The following is a 20,543-nucleotide window of genomic DNA, read 5'->3' as shown; positions in this document are numbered from 1 at the left end:
TCAGTCTTTAACTTTCTCACTTCTCGAATTCACTTTCGCAGAAAGAACAACAAAACACAATAGGAACAACAACAAATAGGAACTATTCAAATGAAAAAAGATACTTTTGCACCTCCTTCAACTTCTACTTCCACTTCAACAAACATTTCCCTTCCTCAGCCCCTCTTTCGCTTCACTTTTTCACACTTTTCCCCCCATTTCCGCGCATTGCATTTCCCCTCCACACACTGATTGCAAATTTCCAATTCAGCATATATATAAATCGTACAAGGATAAATCAGTTTAGAACGAAAATATATTGTAATTAACACGACACACACACAGGACACACACACACGGGACACACACACACTGACAATTATAATGAGAAAATTAGCAAAATGAACAAAATTTTTAAACAAATAAAAACTTACAAAAACAAAAGCAGAAGCAAACAAAAAAAGAAAACAAACAAACAAACAAAAACCAAAAACCAAACAAAAAACGAATAAAAATAAAAAACTTGAAATTGATCAAATAAAACGAATTAAATGGCATTTTCTATGGGTTTTATTATTAACTTTATGCGTCGCAGATCGCTATCGGAATCCGGAAGCCACTACGGGCACTACGGGTTTTAATTACAGAATACTCGTAAATATTATTTTCTCACATTTACAACAACAAAATATCACTCATACGCCTGCGCGGCCACCGCAAAGGCGATGGCAGTCATCATCGCGCTCGAGGCCAATTAAACTAATGAAATTTACCAGCTATAAAAATAGCTTAATTTTCAGCTGCAAACAGACCCCAATGGAAGAGCAGATACCCTGTGAAAAGCTAAGGGAAAAAGGCTTCAGCCTGAGGGAAATTAAAAGAGAATTTGATAAAAATTCAATGTAGAATCGATTATCTCGGACCCAAACAGGGTATCGCCTTTCTTGGAGTCGCCGCCATAAATGCTTTCTGCAACACTTTGGCGATCGCCTAATTATTTAAGTGGATAAACGTCTGCGAAAACGAATTGTGGGGGGAGACTACTGAACGGCCCAAAGACCAGACGCAGAGACCCAATGGATGGCTGTTTGGTTGAACTGCGGCGTGGGCGTGTGTCAAATGTCAAATGTTTAGCAGAAGGGGAAAGAGCGCAGAGAGGCCAGAGAGAGAGCATAGAAAACAACATCAGAGACAGCAGAGATCCGAGCTCCCGTTCTGCGCGTTCTGCAGTCTGATCGCATTTCATTTTTCAGTAGCGCTTCTCCAGTCGTTCCGTGCAGTACGCGACCCTCAAAAACAGTCCGCAAATAGTCAGCAGCAGCCAGCAGGCAGCATCGGGTTAGAGGGAACAACAAACTGCGCACAATACAATAGATATTTCCTGGTGCGGATCCGAGAAATACGAGCCGTAGCTGCCATAGAAATTCGCGCAAAGAAAAGCAGAGCAAAGAGCAAACATTTTGACCTGATTTTCGGGGCTTTGCATAGATTTTAATTTGATTTTGAGTCTTTGTTTTTGCGCTGCCCAACGCGGAATTATTATGCAATGAATATTACGAGTGAATGAGTGTGAGTGTGCGAGTGTTTTGAGTGTGTTCAAGTGAGTGCTCAGCCCAGACACGAGACAGACAGCTGGAGAAAATGCCGAGAAGAACTTTGGAATCGGTGCGTTGCGGTACGCTGCTACTCATTGCACTGCTGACGCTCTTAATGTGTGTATCCTGTACGGTTGGCGCTCGCGATCATCGACGCCAGACGAATCTGGAGGCTAAGGTGGGCTCACACGTGGTCTTCAGCTGCTACATCGACTTCCCCTTCGACTCGCCCATTCCGTATGTTGTGCACTGGAGCAAGGATGTAAGTCAGTCACCCCGGGCACTGCCTTTTAGTCATTCATTCACTCACTCACTTATTCATGGCTCACGCCAACGCGCACGCAATTCTTAAATGAAATTGTCCAAATTATTAATTTATCAGACACGTAGGTGGCCCCGGACACTGGCCAGCGAGCGACTGACATTCCAACAGAATGACCGACGGACTGACCCGCGTGGGTGTGTGGTTGGGGGGGTTGGGTGGGTGTGTGCTTGGTTAGCCTTAATTGCGATGCTGCTGCACAGCGTGAAACGAGACTCTCACATTCATTAAAAGGGCTACGCGACCCCGGACTTTATGGCCATAGCACTGGGCGCACTCTGCAACGCGGAAGCATTCAGCCAGCCAGCCAGCCAGCCAGTCAAACAGAAAGAGAAGAAAATATTCATTTTGGGGTGGCTGTGGGGCTGCAGGTGCAGCGATTGCATCACGTTAAATGCACACACACACACACAGAAGGCATGGCGGGAGCTGTGGGTCCTGGCTACTAATTAAAGCGCAACCACATGCAGTCGATCGAGGCTGCATCCTGGCATCCCTGCCATCCACGCATCCTGTCCTATGTCCTTCCTTCCTTCCGGGCCATGCCATGCCATGCGGCATTTAAATTTCATTTGAACGCCAGTGAAAAACTGATTTCAGTATCACAAACACTTTAAATTACCAACATCAGGGCGAGAAAAACAAAGAGAGCAAAAAACCCGAACAGGGAGGGTGTCAGCGTGAAGTGTGACATCAAAGACACACGCGGGCCACAGTGGGGCAGTGGGCAGGGGGCAGGGGACACGTGGGAGTGGCACAAAGATCCCGAGCTGAAATCAATTTCAATTGGATTCAATCGAATTGAATGGCTGGCATTTTGTTGACAACTGTGAGTAATGCAATTTAATTCAATTGCAAATTCATTGCAGCAGCAACAAAAGAGAAAAACGCAATCCTCGCAGACAGTCCGTCAGTCCGTTAGTCAGTCCGTCAGTCATTCAATCATTGCTTCAATCTGTCAGCGAAATATGCTCGCATTTGTATTTAAATCAAAGTGAATTACTATTCATCGCACACACAAGCTCATCATTGGCTCAACAGTACCCCAAATCCCCACCCTTAATCGAGGGGGCGACGACGCTGTGCCCCGCTTATGTTTTTAACTATTTAGCTCGCCGCTCGCTTAATTTGCTCACTCTCTCTCTCTGTCTCTGTGTCTCTGTGGCACTCATCCGCATTGTATTAATGCAGAAAATTCCACTCGGTCAGCGGGTCATGATGTCATTTTGATAGATTCACTTTAATTGCGCTTTCAATTTTCTGTGTGTGCGGATCTGTATCTGTATCTGCTGTCCCCGCGGAAGGGCAGGATACTACTCGCATTTCTCGTTGGTTTTAGTAATTAAACAAAATCGTAGACAAGGTTAAACAACAACAAAAATATGCATAATCCATGAGCGAAGCTCCCCCGTCCCCCGTCCCCCGTCCCGCGTGCCGTGCTCGAGTTCCACTTTCACGGCCGTCGCGAGGCCAATTTTTGCACAATTTTCGCGCACAACAAAAAATTACCGGATAAATCAAGTTACGTTTTGTAATTTGGTTGGATAATGCTGATAAATGTGTAGACAGCAGACTTGACACACAGTTGGGTGTACATAATCGGGCTGGCTCTGTGGAATGGGAACGAGCACTGGGCACTGGGCACTGGGTTCCAGGCACTCTCTTGAGTGCATCGCATAATGCATCATCATCATCATTGCATTCTCACAGTCTGAATGGTGGCTTGGTGTGTGACATTGATGCCCACTTCGGTCACAGCAGAGTACAGCGGGCTGTGCATCTTGATGTCTATTTCCCGATCTCAATTAAAGCACAAAGCGAATGTCAATAGATCAACTAACACCCAGGCCAGAGCCCGAGTCACACAATTAAACGTATCCCATTGCAATTTTGTGCTGGAGGAGCAGCTGCTGCTGCTTGGCACTGCCACTTTTGCGGTCAGCGGCTATCAATAACCGAGCGACGAACTAAATCCCTAGCATGCGGTTTTTTCCACCCACCAAGAACCCAAACCCAAACGATAGAATGGATAAAAAAGTCAAGTGCACAAACAGAAACAAAACGAGCATAAAAATGCCTGCGTTTGTTTAATGCCAAAGCAATTAGAGAGTGGATGCAAAACCGCAGCAGCGATGCCGATGCCGTTGCAGATGCCGCGCTGCCTCTGCCGCTGCCTCTGCCTCTGCCTCTGTCGCGTTTCAATTGCATTTAAATAATTTAAGTTTAACGCGTGTTGCCGCAGCTTTTTGCACAACAAACAGCACGAAAGCAAACAAATAGCAGACGACGCTGTGTTTACTCTCCGGGCGATTATTAATACGCTTTTCATTCTCCCTTTTTTTGGTCGGTTGGTTTTTTGCCTATGCTGCGCAGATATAATGTGCCAGGTCATACATTAAACACAAATATTGACAAATATATTCAACTTTAATTAAAACAAAATGTCATTTGTGGCAACAATCTATTGCATGCCAGTACAGTCTGCAGCTCTGGTGGCACTTCAAGTGCGCCGCGTGGCACCACGTGAGTCCATTTAAATTTGTCAACAAAGTAGCGGCAGGGCTGGCTGCTCCCCTCCTTGCTCCCCTCCTTGGTTATTGTTACCAAGGCCCCACCGCTGCGCCACGTCACCACACAGCTGCAGTGGCAATGGAGCGCAGGCTCAGCGGGAGTTTGCGAAAATTATAATGCTGCATAGAGAGAGAAACAGAGACACAGAGCTAGGCCTTTGGCTGGGTGGGGCTTGTGTGTCTGTTTATCTGACAAATGGATTTACGGCATTTAGCATTCGGCATTCTCAGACAAGGACAAGCGGAGCAGGCGCCTTGCCCAATCATAATTACAAGCGGGGTTGAATGAATGTTTTCCAATACTCTGTGAAGTGCTTGGGGCTTTAATTTCCATTGAAATTCCCTTTCCGCAGAACAAAAAGATCTTCACGTGGTTCGAGAAGGAGACCTCCACCAACGAGCTCTTCAATGGCCGCCTGCACCTCGTCGAACAGCATCCGGAGTACGGTCGTGCCTCCGTCAATCTAACAGCCATAAGGGAGTCAGACCAAGGCTGGTACCACTGCCAGGTGATCTTTCCCAATCGCTCGCCCAGCATCCGCAACAATGGCACGCGCTACCATCTGGCCGTGCAGGGCGGCTCCCTCATACGCATTCCGCCCGTGAATCAAACCATTCAGGAGGGGCAGACCGCGTTCTTTCACTGCGTCATGAAGTATCCGGATAACTCGCAGGCAGCGTGGTACAAGGACGGGGTGCTGCTGCAGGAGGTGCAGGATTTGGTGCGGCGCTCGTTCATGGGCCCCGACGGCAGCCTCAGCATCGATCCGACCATGATGAGCGACCTGGGGGAGTACGAGTGCAAGGTGCGCAACAATGAGGGTGAACTGCAGACGGCCAAGGCCTTTCTCAATATACAATGTGAGTGCGAGGCGAAAGCGTGCATTTGGCGGGGTATTTTCAGGCAGCTTTCAGTTACATTTTGAGCCAGCGCCTGGCAGTACCTTTCATTCGTTTGTTTGACTATCTTTTCCCCCCTATAACAGATAAGGCCAAGGTGATTTATGCACCGCCCGAGGTGTATCTGCCGTATGGCCAACCTGCCGTGCTCGACTGCCACTTCAGGGCCAATCCACCGCTGAAGAATCTGCGCTGGGAGAAGGATGGCCTGCTGTTCGACTCGTACAATGTGCCCGGCGTATTCTACAAGATGAATGGCAGCCTGTTCTTTGCCAAGGTGGATGAGAATCATGCGGGCAGCTACACGTGCACACCCTACAATGACCTCGGCACGGACGGGCCCTCGCCCATCATTAGTGTAATTGTGCTGCGACCGCCCATTTTCAGCGTCACACCCAAGGCCATTTACATACAGAAGCTGGGCGAGTCGGCCGACCTGCCCTGCGAAGCCATCGACCGGGACGGAAACAATCGTCCATCCATTGTCTGGAGTCGGGTGAGTAGAATGTGGAGAGTGGGGACTACTGTTGCCATTTTCAATGGACAGTGGACACTGCAGAGTCTTGCTTGATTGCATTTTTAATTATGCATGCTCCATGGCTCCTCTTTCCACGACAGAAAGATGGGCAGCCGCTGCCGCCGGAGCGGCACAGCCTCAGTGGCGGTAATCTGACCATCACGAGCCTAATCGAATCGGATCGCGGCATGTACGAGTGCGCGGCGACCAATGAAGCGGCAACCATAACGACAGAGGCCGAATTAATGATTGAGAACATTGCACCACGGCCGCCATACAATCTGACGGCGAACAGCACCGAGACCTGCATCACCATACGCTGGCAGCCAGGTGAGAGTTCGAGATTACACATAGCTGGATGTGGATGTGGATGTGCGGTGGGCTCTAATGGTTGCAGTTGCAGGCTACCTGCGGCCCAATCTCGAGTACACCGTGTGGTATCGCCTGACAGAGGCGCCCGAGTGGCGCACAATGCGCGTGCTGGACAAGAATGTGATGGAGGCGACCATACAGCATCTGGTGCCCGGGAAGGAGTACGAGTTTATGGTCCTCAGTCAGGACAAATATGGCGACGGGATGTTCAGCAAGCAGTTCCGCTTTCAGACACAACGTGAGGCTCATCCAGCGTGGAGTTTTTGTTCCGCGGAGTCTAATGTCTCTCCCCTTGCAGCTTCACCCATTCGCGCGGAGGATTTCGATGCCCAACTCGCACAGAATGAGCTGGGACAGCTGCCCACCTTTAGCGGTGGGCTGGGCGCCCCTTCAAATCTCAGCGCGTTGAGCAATCAGCAGGGCTGGCTGCTGCACTGGGAGCATCCGACTCAGGGGCTCGAGGGCCTGCGGCTGTACACGGTGCGCTGGTGGAAGGAGCCGGAGCATTATCTCATCGGGCAGGCGGAGACCTTCGACAACTTCTATCAGCTGCGGCACCTCAAGGAGGACACCACCTTCAAGGTGCAGGTGGTGGCGGTGGGCGCCAACAGTCAGCAGCAGGTGCCCAGCCCCGAGCTGCTCATCGATGTGCCGTCGCAGCGCAAGACGCGGGCACTGATCATTGGCTCTTCCGTGGGAATCATATTTTTATTGTGCGCACTGTGCGCTTTTTTATACGTGAAAAGGAGCTGCCTGCGGCACCTGTTTGCCCGGGACAGCGAGGCAGCCTGCGATGAGGACACTGCCGAGAGCGGGGACTGTGACAGCGATGAGCAGGACAGCGTCAAGATACGACAATCCTCCTGAATGCTACAGATCCGCTGGCACTTTGATGCGATAGCCAGCGAGGGTGCCTCATCCCCAGCCCCACCATAACAGGCCCCCCAGTGATGCCACTTGAATTGCCAGTTGCCAGTGTTGCCCAACCCCAACATAATCCATTACACCATAAAATACTGACTTTTTAATTTATGTCTAGCTGCTATCTGTACTATAAATTCTACTAATTCGAAATAAAAATCAAATAAATCAACAAAGGAATCTTAAACCAATTTCAAATTGCGCGCATTCGATGGGTAGCACTGTTCAAGCGCAAGCTAGCTAGCTATCCCGCTCGGGCGCGCGCAAGCGAGACAAGAGCTACATGCATGCGCTTGCTTGAAAGCTCGCTTCGGTTTGAAAAGAGCTTTTAATGTTCAAATGCTTTCGGGAGCTTTCTCTCTCTTTCGTTGCGTGGCTGAGTGAGGGCTTTCACCGTTACGTTGCGCTTCGCTGCATTCAAAAATTCAAACAACAAAACCGCATGGCGTGTGCTAAGGACAGCTGTCCTCACACTCCACTCCCCCACCTCCATGAGACGCACGCAATCCGCAGCTGAAGTACGTCACAACGTTAAATGGGCAATTAGCAGGCACGTAGCCATCGCATCCGATATGGCGCACGTTGAGTGCATCCAAACCGACAGTCGTTCCGGCAATTCATTCATTCGCATTTTCCTGGTTAGGCGCACACCTGAAATGCACCCAAAACGTTGTACTTGGAGCCCCGTCCCCCCCATTAAGATGTCATTGCGGAGGTTCAATTGATGTAACCCACCGCCAACTGATTTGCACTCGCAACGCTTTGATGCATTGCCCCCAAGAGATTGACCCAATTTACAGCTGGGAGGAGGTTCGTGTGGCACGGAACTATAGAATTGGCACCTGAATCAAAACGAAAGCGAGTCAACAAACTCGGCAGCAGCCTAATGAGGTGTCTGAAATGATATCAAAGGGTGTGCCTATCGTCCATTGACTGTCGAATTATTTGGAAACCAATTTGCGCAGAGTTTCAAAAACAATAATAATAAGGAAGGCAAAAACAATAACCATTAAAAGCAGTAAAAACAATAAGCAAGTACACAGGCACTGGACGCTGATATGAGTGTATGCTATTTAGTTGCTTATATTATAATAAGGTCATTGCGATTAGACGATTAGTCCCCTGCGCAGCGCATTTCCACGGGGGGAGCAGTGGAAGGAAAGCACAGCACAAGCTCACGTTCTGTTCCGTTCTCGACTTGAGCTTTGTTCTCTCGCAGCAAGTCCAAGCGGAGCGAAGCGAACGAACGGATTTGATTGCAAAAGTTGAATGGCGAAAGAAACCCATTTTTAGGGGGTGCAGGGGGGAGGAGTCGGTTATTGCTCACTCGCAGATATGTATAACTGCCTGCTGCTGCTCCCTCCTCCTGCGGCTGCTCAGAAATCAAAATTGTGTTTGTGCTTTGTTCTGTTGTGATCGTGTCGGTTCAAAGGTCACAATTGTTCCAGACGGGCATGGAAATGAGCAGAAATGCGATTACTCCTCCGCCAAAGCCCTGGGGTCACCCTCTTTCTCTCTTAATTTGATAATTCCAAGGAAATCTGCAGGGGGGGAGTGGAAGTGCGTGTAAGGCGACTCCACCAAGTGCATCTGGACTCATCACGCCGCTGCTGCTGCATTCGCCATGAGGCTGGCTGGGAAGACAAAGCATTCTGTTTACAGTCAGCTGTTTGTCACACCAACGCACATGCCTTGCCTCACATGCGCAGCTATCACACACATACACACGAACACACTCTCAGAGAGCTCAGCGCGCTGAGCAAGTAAATTGTATGGGCAACATTACAATTGAACAACGGCAGACAAAGACGAAGAGCGAGAGAGAGCGAATGTGTGACGACGACTTCCCCATTGACGAAACCCAAGTAGTATCGTATCCGCTCTCCCTACACAAATACACAAAGAGAGAGCAATTGAGAGCGAGCGCAGCCACACTGTACTATGGGTAATAAGAAAACTTTTGTGGCCAAAACCTACTTTTGAAAATAACTTAAGAAATTATTATTTTTATATTAATTTCCTTTTTTTTATGTAGTCCTAAATGTAACAGAGCTGACCACTGTTAAGTTAGCAGCTTTTTAACAGAGCTGTTCGCTAGCGAGAGGCTTGCGCTGTTAATACGACAATTATTTCTTGTCTTTTGAGGCATCTGACAAAATGAGTGGAATTTAGAGTTTTCAGTGCGTAATATTAATTAAATGTATTAATTCATATTTCTTAATTTTTGCCACAAAAAGTGCTCAAAACTCCCCATAGTGCACTGCTTCTCAGCTGCTGCTGCTGCTGCTGCTGCTTCTAGTGCTGCTGCCTGCTGCCTGCTGCTGCTGTTGGGGTTCGTTTTCGTCTCCGTTGCCAAACAGCAGCTCCCGCATTTCACAGTTCTTCGTCGTTCGCGTTGGTTGCTTTTGGCCTCACCTCACCGAAATATTACGGGGCGGATCGGACGGCTAGACGGACTATCCACTCTCGCGTTTTGCTGTGGAAAATAAAACACGTTTCATACCACCTTGGAGCCCGAGTCGCAGCTGTAATACAGAACTCCCCTGCTTGCCCCTGCAACAAAACAGAAAGACAACAAACATAAACGTATCCAAGAGATTGTTTGTGGTGCTGCTGCCACCTCGAGGCACATTTGAATAAAAATCAGACGATGTTTGCTCTCTCGTAATAATCAAATACTTATAAATCGCGCGATCGAGTGGCCAAAAACAAAAAGGGAGGCGAGGCGGCAGAGCAAATAAATATCTCTGGCAGTGGCCAACAACAACAACAACAAAAAGCAAAAGCAAAAAAAACAACCGAAATATTTAATGCTAATAAAACCGAAAACACGTTTTGTGCTGTGCCTGTGCCTGGTCTGATGTTCTCGGAAGAGGAAAACGAAACATTTGCCATCATCCCAAAAGGTGAGGCCCAAGAAATTACATTAAAAGTCGAATAGAAATTTTGAAGTGCGAGTGCGAGTGTCGAGTGCGTGTGAGGAAATTGCGTCGTCAGTGAATGGAATGAATAGAATATATTCCAAAAGCGAATGCGAATGGTGCTCATTCCTAGCTTAGCTCTAAGCGCTTCCGCTCTGCCACAATCGTAACGCAGTGAACCCTCAAAAGTCTGAAGGTTCTTTCTTGTAGCTGCAGTTCCCCGTCGCAGGCAGCCACCACCAGAAACTCCAGAGGCGGTAAATTATAGCACGCCGTTAGCTGTCCCCACCTCCGCCGCACTCTCTCCGTACTCTCTGCTCTACGGGGAAAAGTCGTCATATGTATCTTCTAATGTCTTCCTGCCGCTGCTGCCGCTGCCTCTATCTTTATCTGGCGAGAGCGCGTGCGCTCTCTCTTGCCCTCCCGGCACACCCCTCGCAACCATCGCAATCTGCTGCTCTGCTCTCTTGCTCTGGCGTTGAATGTTTTTAAATGTTTCCATGGCCCGCCATTTGTTAATACACGAATAAAACGAGGTAGTGAGTGCGCGGGTCGCGGGTCGCATGTCTCCGTGTCTCTGTCGAAGTGGAGCATCCGAAAGTTGGGTCAAAGCAGCAGCAGCAGCTAGCTGCCAGTAGATTCTTCGACAGACATGACCTACATCGATTGGCATTAGGGTAGGACCTCTACACGCAGGTCATCCACCCACCCCGCCAACCCACGCACACTCCCCACGCTCCCACACTCCCCCACTTGAGCTGCTTAACAAGTTTTCTGCGAATTCTTGGGCCACGCAAAATTCCCCAAAAATCCATCAGTCCCCGGGCCTTCCGCTGATTCCGTCTGATTGCCCGATTAGACAATTTTTTGCAGCTGTGCGGCGTGGCCTGAGCGGCGTGGCCGCCGTCGCCGATAAGCCGACGACTGCCTTCATCCGTCGAGAGATGGCAACAAACCTCGCGGAAACCCCGCACTGCCCCCAGCCCCGCCACTCGCATGTCTCGTCGCATATAAAGCAATAATTGGCAGATTAGCTGTGGCCCTTACAACGCCGATTAGCGCACCAAAAGGAAGCCAAAAGTGGGCAGCAGGAAGCCTATCGGGCCACGCATCTAATCGCAGCCAACAAACAAACGCAAAAATCTGTAATAAATACTCCGCTGGGCTCGTACAAAGTGCTACCAGAATACGCTCTGGCTCATCGTTAGCCAGTGGAAATCTTATCGTAGCCGGTGCCAGTGCCGGCCACCTGCACCACAGCACCTGCACCTGATACTCTCTCTCTCTTGGGTCGGTGCAGGCAAACCGAGCTCATGGAAACCTTCAAGTTCCTGCAGTTTTTAGCAGCTGATATGCTGCCCCAGGGGCAGGGACAGATCCACTGACAAGGGCAGGGACAGCGACACTCAGCAGAGGGCAGCACTCAAAAGTCTCTGACATTGAATTTATCGCCTATCGTTTACATGTTGGCTGCCTACACACTCTGCCCGACTGTGCCCCATTGTGTGGCAATTAGAGCCACAGCATTCAAAGCTGAATGTGTCTGATATTGAGCAACGTATTGTAAGAGGCCTTCAGGCGAGACCCAAAAGAATGTCAGCTTCCCGCTGCCACCCAATTGTGATGTAATGAAGATTGAAGGCGGGCCACAGACAGGGCTTGGACTTGGGTGTATGTTCAATCAATCAGCACAAATTATGTGCCGCAGAGATCAGCGTTTCTAGCGACAGAGGTGACTACAATTATTTCCCTTTCTTTGCAGACCCAAAAGTACTTCCAAAGCAGCTGCCAATGCCGTGTGATGCGTGAATAGAAGGAGCCCAAGAGGAGCATCCCCAAGAGAGTCACAAATTCTGGAATCACAAATCAATATTCACACGCTAAGAAATTCGAAAGAAAGAAAGCCAAATGCTGACGCAACCGAATGCCAATTGCAGTTGCACGAACTGAAACGGATACTCAATACAGAAGCACACACAAAATACACACAGAATGGATGAACTGCAGGCCTCCAATGTGCCCCTGGTGGACAAATGCAATGCCACAAAGGCAGTCATACTGCCTGCCACAGCAACAGCAACGACAGACATCGCCGAAGGAGCTGCAACAGCAGCAACAACACCGCCAAATGCCGTGCTCTATAAGAGCAGCAACAACAGCGCCACGCTGTCAACGCTCTCCCAGAGCCCCACACATAATCACAATCTTAATACAAATCTTAATCCCAATACCAATACCAATCCAAATCCCACACCCGTGCCACTGCTGAAGCCGCTGCAGGGATTGCCGCTGCAGAAGATGACCAACGACCTGAAGCAATGCAATGCCAATGTGAACCATGGGTGAGTCCTTGTCCATTATTCCTTGCTATTGCCACTAATGGCATTATCTGGGATTATGCTTGTGTGTGTGGCCCCAAGGACCATGTCCTTTATTTATGCTACAAGGAATGGGCGGGCGGCACAGCTCATTTATAACGCCTTGACACCTACCCACCCAGCTGTGCCCCTTGCTCCACTTTTGTCTATTTAAATCACAAATCACAGAAGCACAGGAAACAATGAGCCTTAAGGGGGGGCAGGAACTGGCTCTCTATTTATGGAACACGACTCAAAATTAGCTATGGCAATGTGTCCGTTAATGGGACTGGGACTGGGTCTGGGTCTGGACATTCCGTAATATCCGTATCTGCCACGCACCCACGCGACAGGCCAACAGACACGCCATCAAGGTGCGCCGCCAAGAGGACGAAGGAAGCAACTACAGAAAATCGATGGCTGCTTCTACTCGAAAAGCGACATCCGACATCTGACATCCTTCTCTCGCTGTGTGTAGCTCCACAAATGGCGTGTCGGCATGGTAATGGGCGCCCACCAAACTGGAGCAGTGCCACAGCATTATGCAGCCACAAATGTTGGGAGAAAATCAGTTAAAAATTCATTCCTTAGATATTTCCTTAGACTTCGAGTTCTGTGGCTCAAGTGGGATCTGGGACTGAGGCTTGCTTGTGGGAGTATCCTTCAGAAGTCAGTCGTGCAGGTGGCAAGCCGCGCTGCAGCCTTGAGCTGTCATCGCACAGAAGCCGAAGCCGAAGCTGAAGCTGAAGCCGAAGCAAAAGCGTAATTAAAATGCTAATAGAAGAGAGATCTAATGGAAAACGCAAACACACACAGCCACGCCTCCCCTCCCCTCTGCCGCTCTATCCACGTGGAAATCAATGCAGCGCAAAGTGTAATTAAAAGTGGAAGGTCACCAGGTCCTGCCGGTGTATCCAGGCGGCAGCCTCCTCCTGCCTCTGGCATATGTGCGGCACAATTGAAGCAATCAAGCGGCCAGTCAGCGCCTGGAGAGAAATGGCTTTAAGTGCCCCGCCCCGTCCCGCCCCTGGCTTGTTGCCCCATAAATAATATGCCACAAAAACAAACGCACACAGAAATGTATCCAGCCATGAACAGGGGGAGGAACGGGAGGTAGGGTGCTGAGAGCTGAATGAAATGCCGCCGCCAAAGAGCAAAAGCCAGTGACAAAAAGGGGGAACCCGCCTCACCGAACAAAGGATGCTCTTTACATGAAGCTAATATCCTCCCCCTGCTGCCTCTCTCCCCTAGACTTTTCCCTCAAGCAAACTTCTTTCCCCACCGCCACAAATCTCCAGCTGCTTCCTTCAGCCCAGCAACTCCTTCTGAATGTTAGAGCAAGTGGCTGGCGCCGCATGCCTTTTGGCTGTGTTGGGAAAAATCGAACATGCCGCCATGCCACGCCACGCCACGCGACAGCCTGCTGCTGTCCAAAGTTGTGCCCGTAGTCTGGCAGTTGGACTCCGTGCGGCATTTAGTTCTGTGTGGCACTTGCCTGTGTATGGGGCGCCGGCTGTCTCCAATTTTCGCTTTAAATATTGATAGAAATATTAGACAAAAAACAAAAAGAAAACGAAGAAAAATGCTAACCCAATAGGCAACGGGGAGCAACGGGGAGCAACGGGGAGGTGTGGAGTCGCATATCCGCAGTCGTTTTTTACGTGCTTTTTGTTTTGTTTTTGGCAAGTGAACCTGTGCCACCAGTTATGTAATATGAAGTTGCGGCAAAAAGGCTACAAGACCGTCGAGACTGTGGGACGCCGTGCAACCTGTAAATCTAAGCTCGTGGCAGGCACCGCCAACCGCCTGGACTGACCTTCGAGGGCAACGGAAGGCGGTGGGCTACACCCACAACCCGCCTGCAAACGTACATCCGTTTGCATATTTGATTGACCTTCTGCTTGAGTGTATCCTTTACAGCGATGAGTGTCCTTTGTCTGCTGTTCATTCCGCCTGCAACGCAAGTGGATTAAGCTCTCAGTGCGCCCTCCATGCAGGAGGGAATTTAATGCTTTTATTAGCGTCGTCTCTCGTTGATTAACCGCCACTGTCCTCCTCCCTGTGTGTGTGTGGCATTTATGAGCTGTTTAATTGTCGTTTAGCAATGGATGATCTAATCCACACAGTCGAGTGCTGATATTTCCGGTTGGCGACTTTAATCAGTGCGCAAGCGACACAATGTAACTTCTCGCCAAGGTTCAGGCGGTAAGGCACTGGAACTCGTGTGAACTGTGGCAGGCAGCAGCAGCAGCTGTGGCAGCTGCTTTATGGACTCTGCCAACCAGCAATCAATCAATTAAAATAGGTAGCCCAGCAATCGATGTTACAATTAGCTGCCATTAAGATTGATAATACGTGTGCGACGGAGGGGTTTCCAAGTTCCCCTTGTCGAGTGGGGCGTTGCGTGACTTTGTTGAATTTGAATCCAATTGAGCGAACTTAATTGCATTGCTAGGACTATGAACTGTGAGCTGTGGGTGCACCCCCCAGGGAATTCTCTTCTTTATTTCTGTATTCTTTCTTCTTTGACCAAATGCAAGTGCAAATATCGCGTGCATTTCGCAAGCCAAAGACCAAAGCAAGTTCCCCTCCCTCTGCCCCAGCAGCAACTGCTTCTTTCTTTCTTCGTTCTTCGTTCAGTTTACAGCGCTGCTCGTGCTCGCTTCGTTCGCTGCTGTTCGCTCGCTCGCTCGCTCGCTCGCTTCGTTGAGTTCGTTCACCGCACGAGTGTGAGTGCAAGCGAGTGCATGCGCACTCAGAATGTACCCGAGCTTTAGGTGCACGAGCACCCAGATATTCGCGGGAAACGATTCGCCATACTTATGGATACACAACGACAGGCACACACACAGTTGCAATTACAATTACAGATACGAGCAGAAGTTGCTTCGGTTATGGGAGGGGGGACCGGGTCTGACGGGGTCTTCATATATTTATCGTATTTCGAAAGAGGCCAACAAGCTAAAGCCAAACATAGAAAAAGCAAAACAACAACAAAACAATCGAGAAAAGATAAATACAAGTGCAAAGCAAAAGATACACTTACCAAGGGGCCAATTTACAAGTCAAATTGAATGGCAGATCCAATAGGTTCTTGGAGTGCGATCTGCAAGAAAAGCAAAAGTAGAAGTTGTTCTTTAGGGTTCGTTGAATATTTTTGCGATTGTTTATGATCCTCAAATAAATACTAGAACCCCCCAAATGGGGAGAACTTTACACCAACAATAAATAAATAATATACTGCCCCGTAAAGGAAAGAGTTTTACACATTAATGGGCGCATGCAACCACTACCAATACTGTCAATAAATAATAAACATTAAATAAAATAATGTTCCACCCAAAAGCGGAAAGAGTATTAAACATTTTGCCCAAATGCAGAGCAGAGAGCCGGACTGAGCAGCACCACCATGACGACAATGACGATGAGAAATTGTTTATTATTTATTGGTAGTGGTAGTAGGAACCCTCCCCCCTGCTTAAACGTATCGGTATCTGTAGCGTTATTCAGTTAGCAGCGAGAGCGCGAGCGAGAGAGAGAGAGCGCAGAGGCCGCCTCGCATGGCTCACAGCCAAACAGCTGATTGGGGCAGAGCCCCGCCGTTCCAGCCAATTTCCTTGACTCCGTTTACGGCAGCGAAATTAGAGACAAATTGCTAGGATGCCAATCCAACCCGTGTGCCCCCTTGGCTGGCTTTTGAAGTGCGTGCGTATCTGATAGATACGTTCTACTCAGCTCATGCCTCAGCTGCTGCGCTGATAAGCTGCTATTTTCCAGATAAATATACAGAGTCAACCTCTGGGAGATTCTTTCTCCTTCTATCTGCCTCTGTTGTGGTTGGGTTCCGCCTCCAATCAATCACGCAATCATCCATTTAGCTCCCTCAACGAATTTGCACCCGAAAGACATGTAATAATGTTAATTGGCATTGGCCCCGCGCTGCAGGGCCAACCGGCTCCCACCCCGTCACACTAATGAAAACGCACTCGAAGCACTGCTCTCACTCTCCTCCCCCCTCCCTGTTTTTGCGCGACATTTCATGAATGAAACCCCCAGACACGCGACAGAGAGAGAGAGAGAGACTCGAACTTTGGCATTTTGCAGCGTCGCTGGGTGGGTGGCTGGCTGGGTGGCTGTGTGGGTGGCTGGCTGGGTGTCTGGGTGTTTCCGTTTCCCCTTGTGGCTTGCCGCTAAATGCTGCTGATTGATCGATTGATTGCCCCCATTCAGGTCGTTAGCGAAGGTGCCACATCATGTGGCATTCACATAGCTAAAGGGAAAAGACAAAAATGAACATGGAAATGACGCTGACGCGCTGCAGCAGCGTGAACAGCGGCTGCGGCATTCAGAATTCCAGCTTCGAGGCGGAGCTACTGCAGCGTCGTAGATCCACCTACGAGGAGATGCCACATCGTCGCTCCATGTCCTTTGTGCAGGCAAAACTCACGAAAAACGGCAGCTGTGTGAGCGCCCTGCAGCGGCCCGAGGACTGTGCCCCATGTTGGCTTAAGTAGGCGCCACACAACCGAGAGCCAACCCCCAACTAATCACGGATTACGCTTCTGCTTGAACTGTTTTCTAGGTCACAGAACAACCTGTGCAATGGCGTGGGCGTGGCACTGGCCCCCAAGGTGCTGAACAATGGCAGCGGCAGCAGCAATGGCCAGAAGAAGGGCACCATCTCGCTCTCCCACCTGCCCCAGCGGCCGCCGGTGGACATTGAGTTCTGTGATATATCCTACTCGGTGGCCGTCGGCCATCGTCGCGGCTGCAAGACCATCCTGAAGAGCGTCTCCGGGAAGTTTCGCAATGGCGAGATCACGGCCATCATGGGTCCCTCGGGTGCGGGCAAGAGCACGCTGATGAATATCCTCGCGGGTTACAAGTGAGACTCAAAAATACTTTTTTCCAACTAAAAAAACATTCACTAATCATTCTCCCTATCCTGGAAGGACTGCCCAACTCTCTGGTTCGGTGATGATCAACAGCAAGGAGCGCAATCTGCGCCGATTCCGCAAGCTCTCCTGCTACATCATGCAGGACGATGTCCTGATTGCCAATCTAACGGTGAGCGAGGCCATGATGGTGGCCGCCAACCTCAAGCTCGGCAAGCACATGATCTCCTACGCCAAGCGTGTGGTCGTCGAGGAGATCCTGGAGACCATCGGCCTCAAGGAGTCGGCGCACACGCTGACCTGCAATCTGTCGGGCGGGCAGCGCAAGCGTCTGTCGATTGCTCTGGAGCTGGTCAACAATCCCCCCGTGATGTTCTTCGATGAACCCACCTCGGGCCTGGACAGCTCCACCTGCTTCCAGCTGATTTCGCTGCTGCGCTCGCTGGCACGCGGCGGCCGCACCATCGTCTGCACCATCCACCAGCCTTCGGCGCGACTCTTCGAGAAGTTCGACCATTTGTATCTGCTGGCACAGGGGCAGTGCGTCTACGAGGGCAGGGTGCGCGGCCTGGTGCCGTATCTGTCGTCGCTCGGCTACGAGTGCCCCTCGTATCACAATCCCGCGGACTATGTACTGGAAGTGGCCTCTGGGGAGTACGGCGATGCGGTGCCCAAGCTCGTGGATGCCGTCAAGAGTGGCGCCTGCAAGAAGTACGCCCACAAGGACTACTGCCTCACGCTGCTGCCCGCCAAGACCACGGTGAGTGCCGTGCTGCACGTGGAGGACGAGAAGCCGCTGCTCGCGGGCAACATACAACATCCACTGGATGCTGAAGGGGATGCCGATGCCGAACCGGAAGAGGATCTAAAACCACCGAAGCTGGAGGCGCAACAGTCGCAGAATTCCGACTGCAGCGCCGTCATTCTGATGCCACAAACCAACGAGGACAGCTGCAGCTTCAGCTCCTCCAAGGGCGGCGGTGCGCCAGGCAGCGCCGCGGGCGGCCCCACCACTGGCGGCGTTGTGGGCTGCATGACCTCGCTGCTGGACTCGCACGAGAGCGTGGTGACGCTGCCGAACAAGACGGGTTTCCCCACCAGCGGCTGGCAGCAGTTCTGGATACTGCTGAAGCGCTCCTTTCGCACCATCATGCGGGACAGGATGCTCACGCACATGCGACTCTTCTCGCATGTCATTGTGGGCGCCATCATTGGCATGATCTACTACGATGTGGGCAATGAGGCATCCAAAATCATGAGCAATGCGGGCTGCATCTTCTTTGTGTCACTCTTCACCACTTTTACGGCGATGATGCCAACCATTTTGACCTGTGAGTGGGGGATTGTTGCTTCTCCTTTGTTGCTCCGCTGATTGCTGATTTATTTTTCCCCTTTGCAGTTCCCACGGAAATGTCTGTGTTCGTGCGGGAGCATCTCAATTATTGGTACTCCCTGAAGGCCTTCTACTTTGCCAAAACGATAGCGGATATGCCCTTTCAGGTGAGTCTTCCAGGCACTCCTTCCCGCTAGTTTGCTCTTCTCTAACAGCTGCTCTTTCCCTCTCCGCAGATTGTCTTCTCCAGCGTCTATGTTCTGGTCGTCTACTATCTGACCTCGCAGCCCATGGAGTGGAATCGCGTGTCCATGTTTGTGCTCATTCAGGTGCTCAATTCGCTGGTGGCGCAGTCGCTGGGGCTGCTCATTGGCGCCGGCATGAACATCGAGACGGGCGTGTTCCTGGGTCCAGTTACCACCATACCCACGATATTGTTCTCCGGCTTCTTTGTGAACTTTGACACGATTCCAGGCTACCTGCAGTGGGTGACGTATGTCAGCTATGTGCGCTATGGCTTTGAGGGTGAGTCTGAACACTGCTCCTAAGATTTTCCGCTCTAATTCAGTCTCCCTGCAGGCGCCATGGTGGCCATTTATGGCATGGATCGTGCCAAGCTGCAGTGCAATCAAATGTACTGCCACTATCGCATGCCCAAGAAGTTTCTGGAGGAGATGTCCATGGACAATGCACGCTTCTGGGTGGATGCCGTCGCCCTAACGGGGATATTCTTTGCCCTGCGCATCATTGCGTACTTTGTGCTGCGCTGGAAGCTGCATATGATACGCTAAGCGGCTCCTAGTAGCTCCCCCCCCCATTTGTAAATACGAGTAAAAAGTTCAGGGATCAAAAGGATCAACGTAGTTATTCAATTTTCTCCCCCTAACACCCGTTTAGGCTTTGTACGTTTATACACCACACACAGAAACACACACAGGTTACCGCCAGAAGGGTATCAAAACAGCAGCCACACGGTTCTTATAACATTTATCTGTAGATAGATAGATAAATACAGATACACACACATAGATAAGCTGTAGGCTCTGTAGTCGCTGTAGTCTCTGTTCTGCGCTGCATACCCACAAAACACATTCAGATACATTTACATGTAGTTACTAAATATTCTAAACACCCATCTATAATTAGTTTGGTTCGTTCATCCCGCACACGTGCCGCTGGCCCCCCTGCCCCACCCTTCCTGCTGCTGTAGAAAACAATTATTCTTGTGACCAAAAAAGCTGTAAAGAGTCTGAACTTAAAAGTAGAAAAAGAAATTCCTTTTCCCAACGTTCTTCACTCCGTCCTAACCTGTAGCTTGAGTGTGTGTGTGTGTGTGTGTGTGTGTGTAGACTCCCTCTCCTCTTCTGGGAACCCCACCTTTTTCGCTACTTTTTGTTAGTAACTAAGTTCTGGGATGGTACTACAACTAGGGATACATTTATCATCATTCTCCCCTTGTGATACGAACGGGAGTGGCAGCGGGAGGGGCAGGTGCAGCAGCAGCTGGAAGGGACAGTAGTACTGGGCTCCAATCAGAATTTGTTGCGGCGTATTTGTGATTATTATATTTTAATTTAGTAATTCGTGTTTTTAGTTTAATTTTATACGAACTACATTTATCATGCCAAAATAGATGCAATTATCATTTGAGCCTTACTCTCTACCCCTCTCTTTCGCTCTACCCTTTTTATGTTCTCTTAAGATCCAAAGATTGCCCTGCCCTTGGGTGTGATATTTGTAAGGACAAAAGTGAAATTTTTGTATAAACTAAACATCTGTGGCAACATATTCAGCCTCTCCTCTCAGAGGAAGTGCAACTATATCATAAATTCTCGTTTAAGCAATTGGTTCGAACAAAATG

The 20,543-nt window shown here is 49.8% G+C and overlaps 2 protein-coding genes across 5 annotated transcripts in view; both read left to right on the top strand.

Moving 5' to 3' along the window:
• LOC117902273 (protein turtle) overlaps positions 1–20,332 on the top strand; it is a 58,782-nt gene extending 38,450 nt beyond the window's left edge. Inside the window, exons 1-7 of one of the 3 annotated variants that reach the window (XM_034813539.1) lie at positions 9,552–10,082; positions 11,860–12,439; positions 17,037–17,339; positions 17,407–18,680; positions 18,749–18,849; positions 18,919–19,207; positions 19,262–20,332. In XM_034813539.1, coding sequence (XP_034669430.1) covers positions 12,090–12,439; positions 17,037–17,339; positions 17,407–18,680; positions 18,749–18,849; positions 18,919–19,207; positions 19,262–19,473 — 2,529 coding nt within the window. In that variant the 5' untranslated portion in view covers positions 9,552–10,082; positions 11,860–12,089 and the 3' untranslated portion in view covers positions 19,474–20,332. Of the gene's footprint in view, positions 1–9,551; positions 10,083–11,859; positions 12,440–16,734; positions 16,965–17,036; positions 17,340–17,406; positions 18,681–18,748; positions 18,850–18,918; positions 19,208–19,261 lie in introns of those variants that run through there. The other 2 variants (XM_034813533.1, XM_034813540.1) reach the window with 2 other exon arrangements.
• LOC117902275 (protein borderless) lies at positions 1,247–7,351 on the top strand. 2 transcript variants are annotated; one of them, XM_034813543.1, is made up of 6 exons: positions 1,247–1,836; positions 4,820–5,327; positions 5,453–5,862; positions 5,985–6,213; positions 6,287–6,493; positions 6,554–7,351. In XM_034813543.1, exons 1-6 carry the CDS (start codon positions 1,621–1,623, stop codon positions 7,120–7,122), a joined length of 2,139 nt encoding a protein of 712 aa, XP_034669434.1. In that variant the 5' UTR covers positions 1,247–1,620; the 3' UTR covers positions 7,123–7,351. The 2 variants fall into 2 exon arrangements, with proteins under 2 accessions (XP_034669434.1, XP_034669432.1); XM_034813541.1 differs by having other exon boundaries at positions 6,281–6,493.
• Positions 20,333–20,543: the final 211 nt, after the last annotated feature.

The sequence above is a fragment of the Drosophila subobscura genome, chromosome U, assembly GCF_008121235.1.
Source record: "Drosophila subobscura isolate 14011-0131.10 chromosome U, UCBerk_Dsub_1.0, whole genome shotgun sequence".
Taxonomy (NCBI): domain Eukaryota; kingdom Metazoa; phylum Arthropoda; class Insecta; order Diptera; family Drosophilidae; genus Drosophila; species Drosophila subobscura.
The sequence above is the reverse complement of the archived record's forward strand: the minus strand, read 5'-3'. Positions and strand labels throughout refer to the sequence as shown.

Bases quoted from the DNA above. Each gene is read 5' to 3' on its own strand.
- LOC117902275 (XM_034813541.1), top strand. From the start codon at position 1,621: ATGCCGAGAAGAACTTTGGAATCGGTGCGTTGCGGTACGCTGCTACTC. The intron at 5,328-5,452 runs GTGAGTGCGAGG...CCCCTATAACAG, and splicing joins GGCCTTTCTCAATATACAAT to ATAAGGCCAAGGTGATTTAT. The intron at 6,214-6,280 runs GTGAGAGTTCGA...TAATGGTTGCAG, and splicing joins CACCATACGCTGGCAGCCAG to TTGCAGGCTACCTGCGGCCC.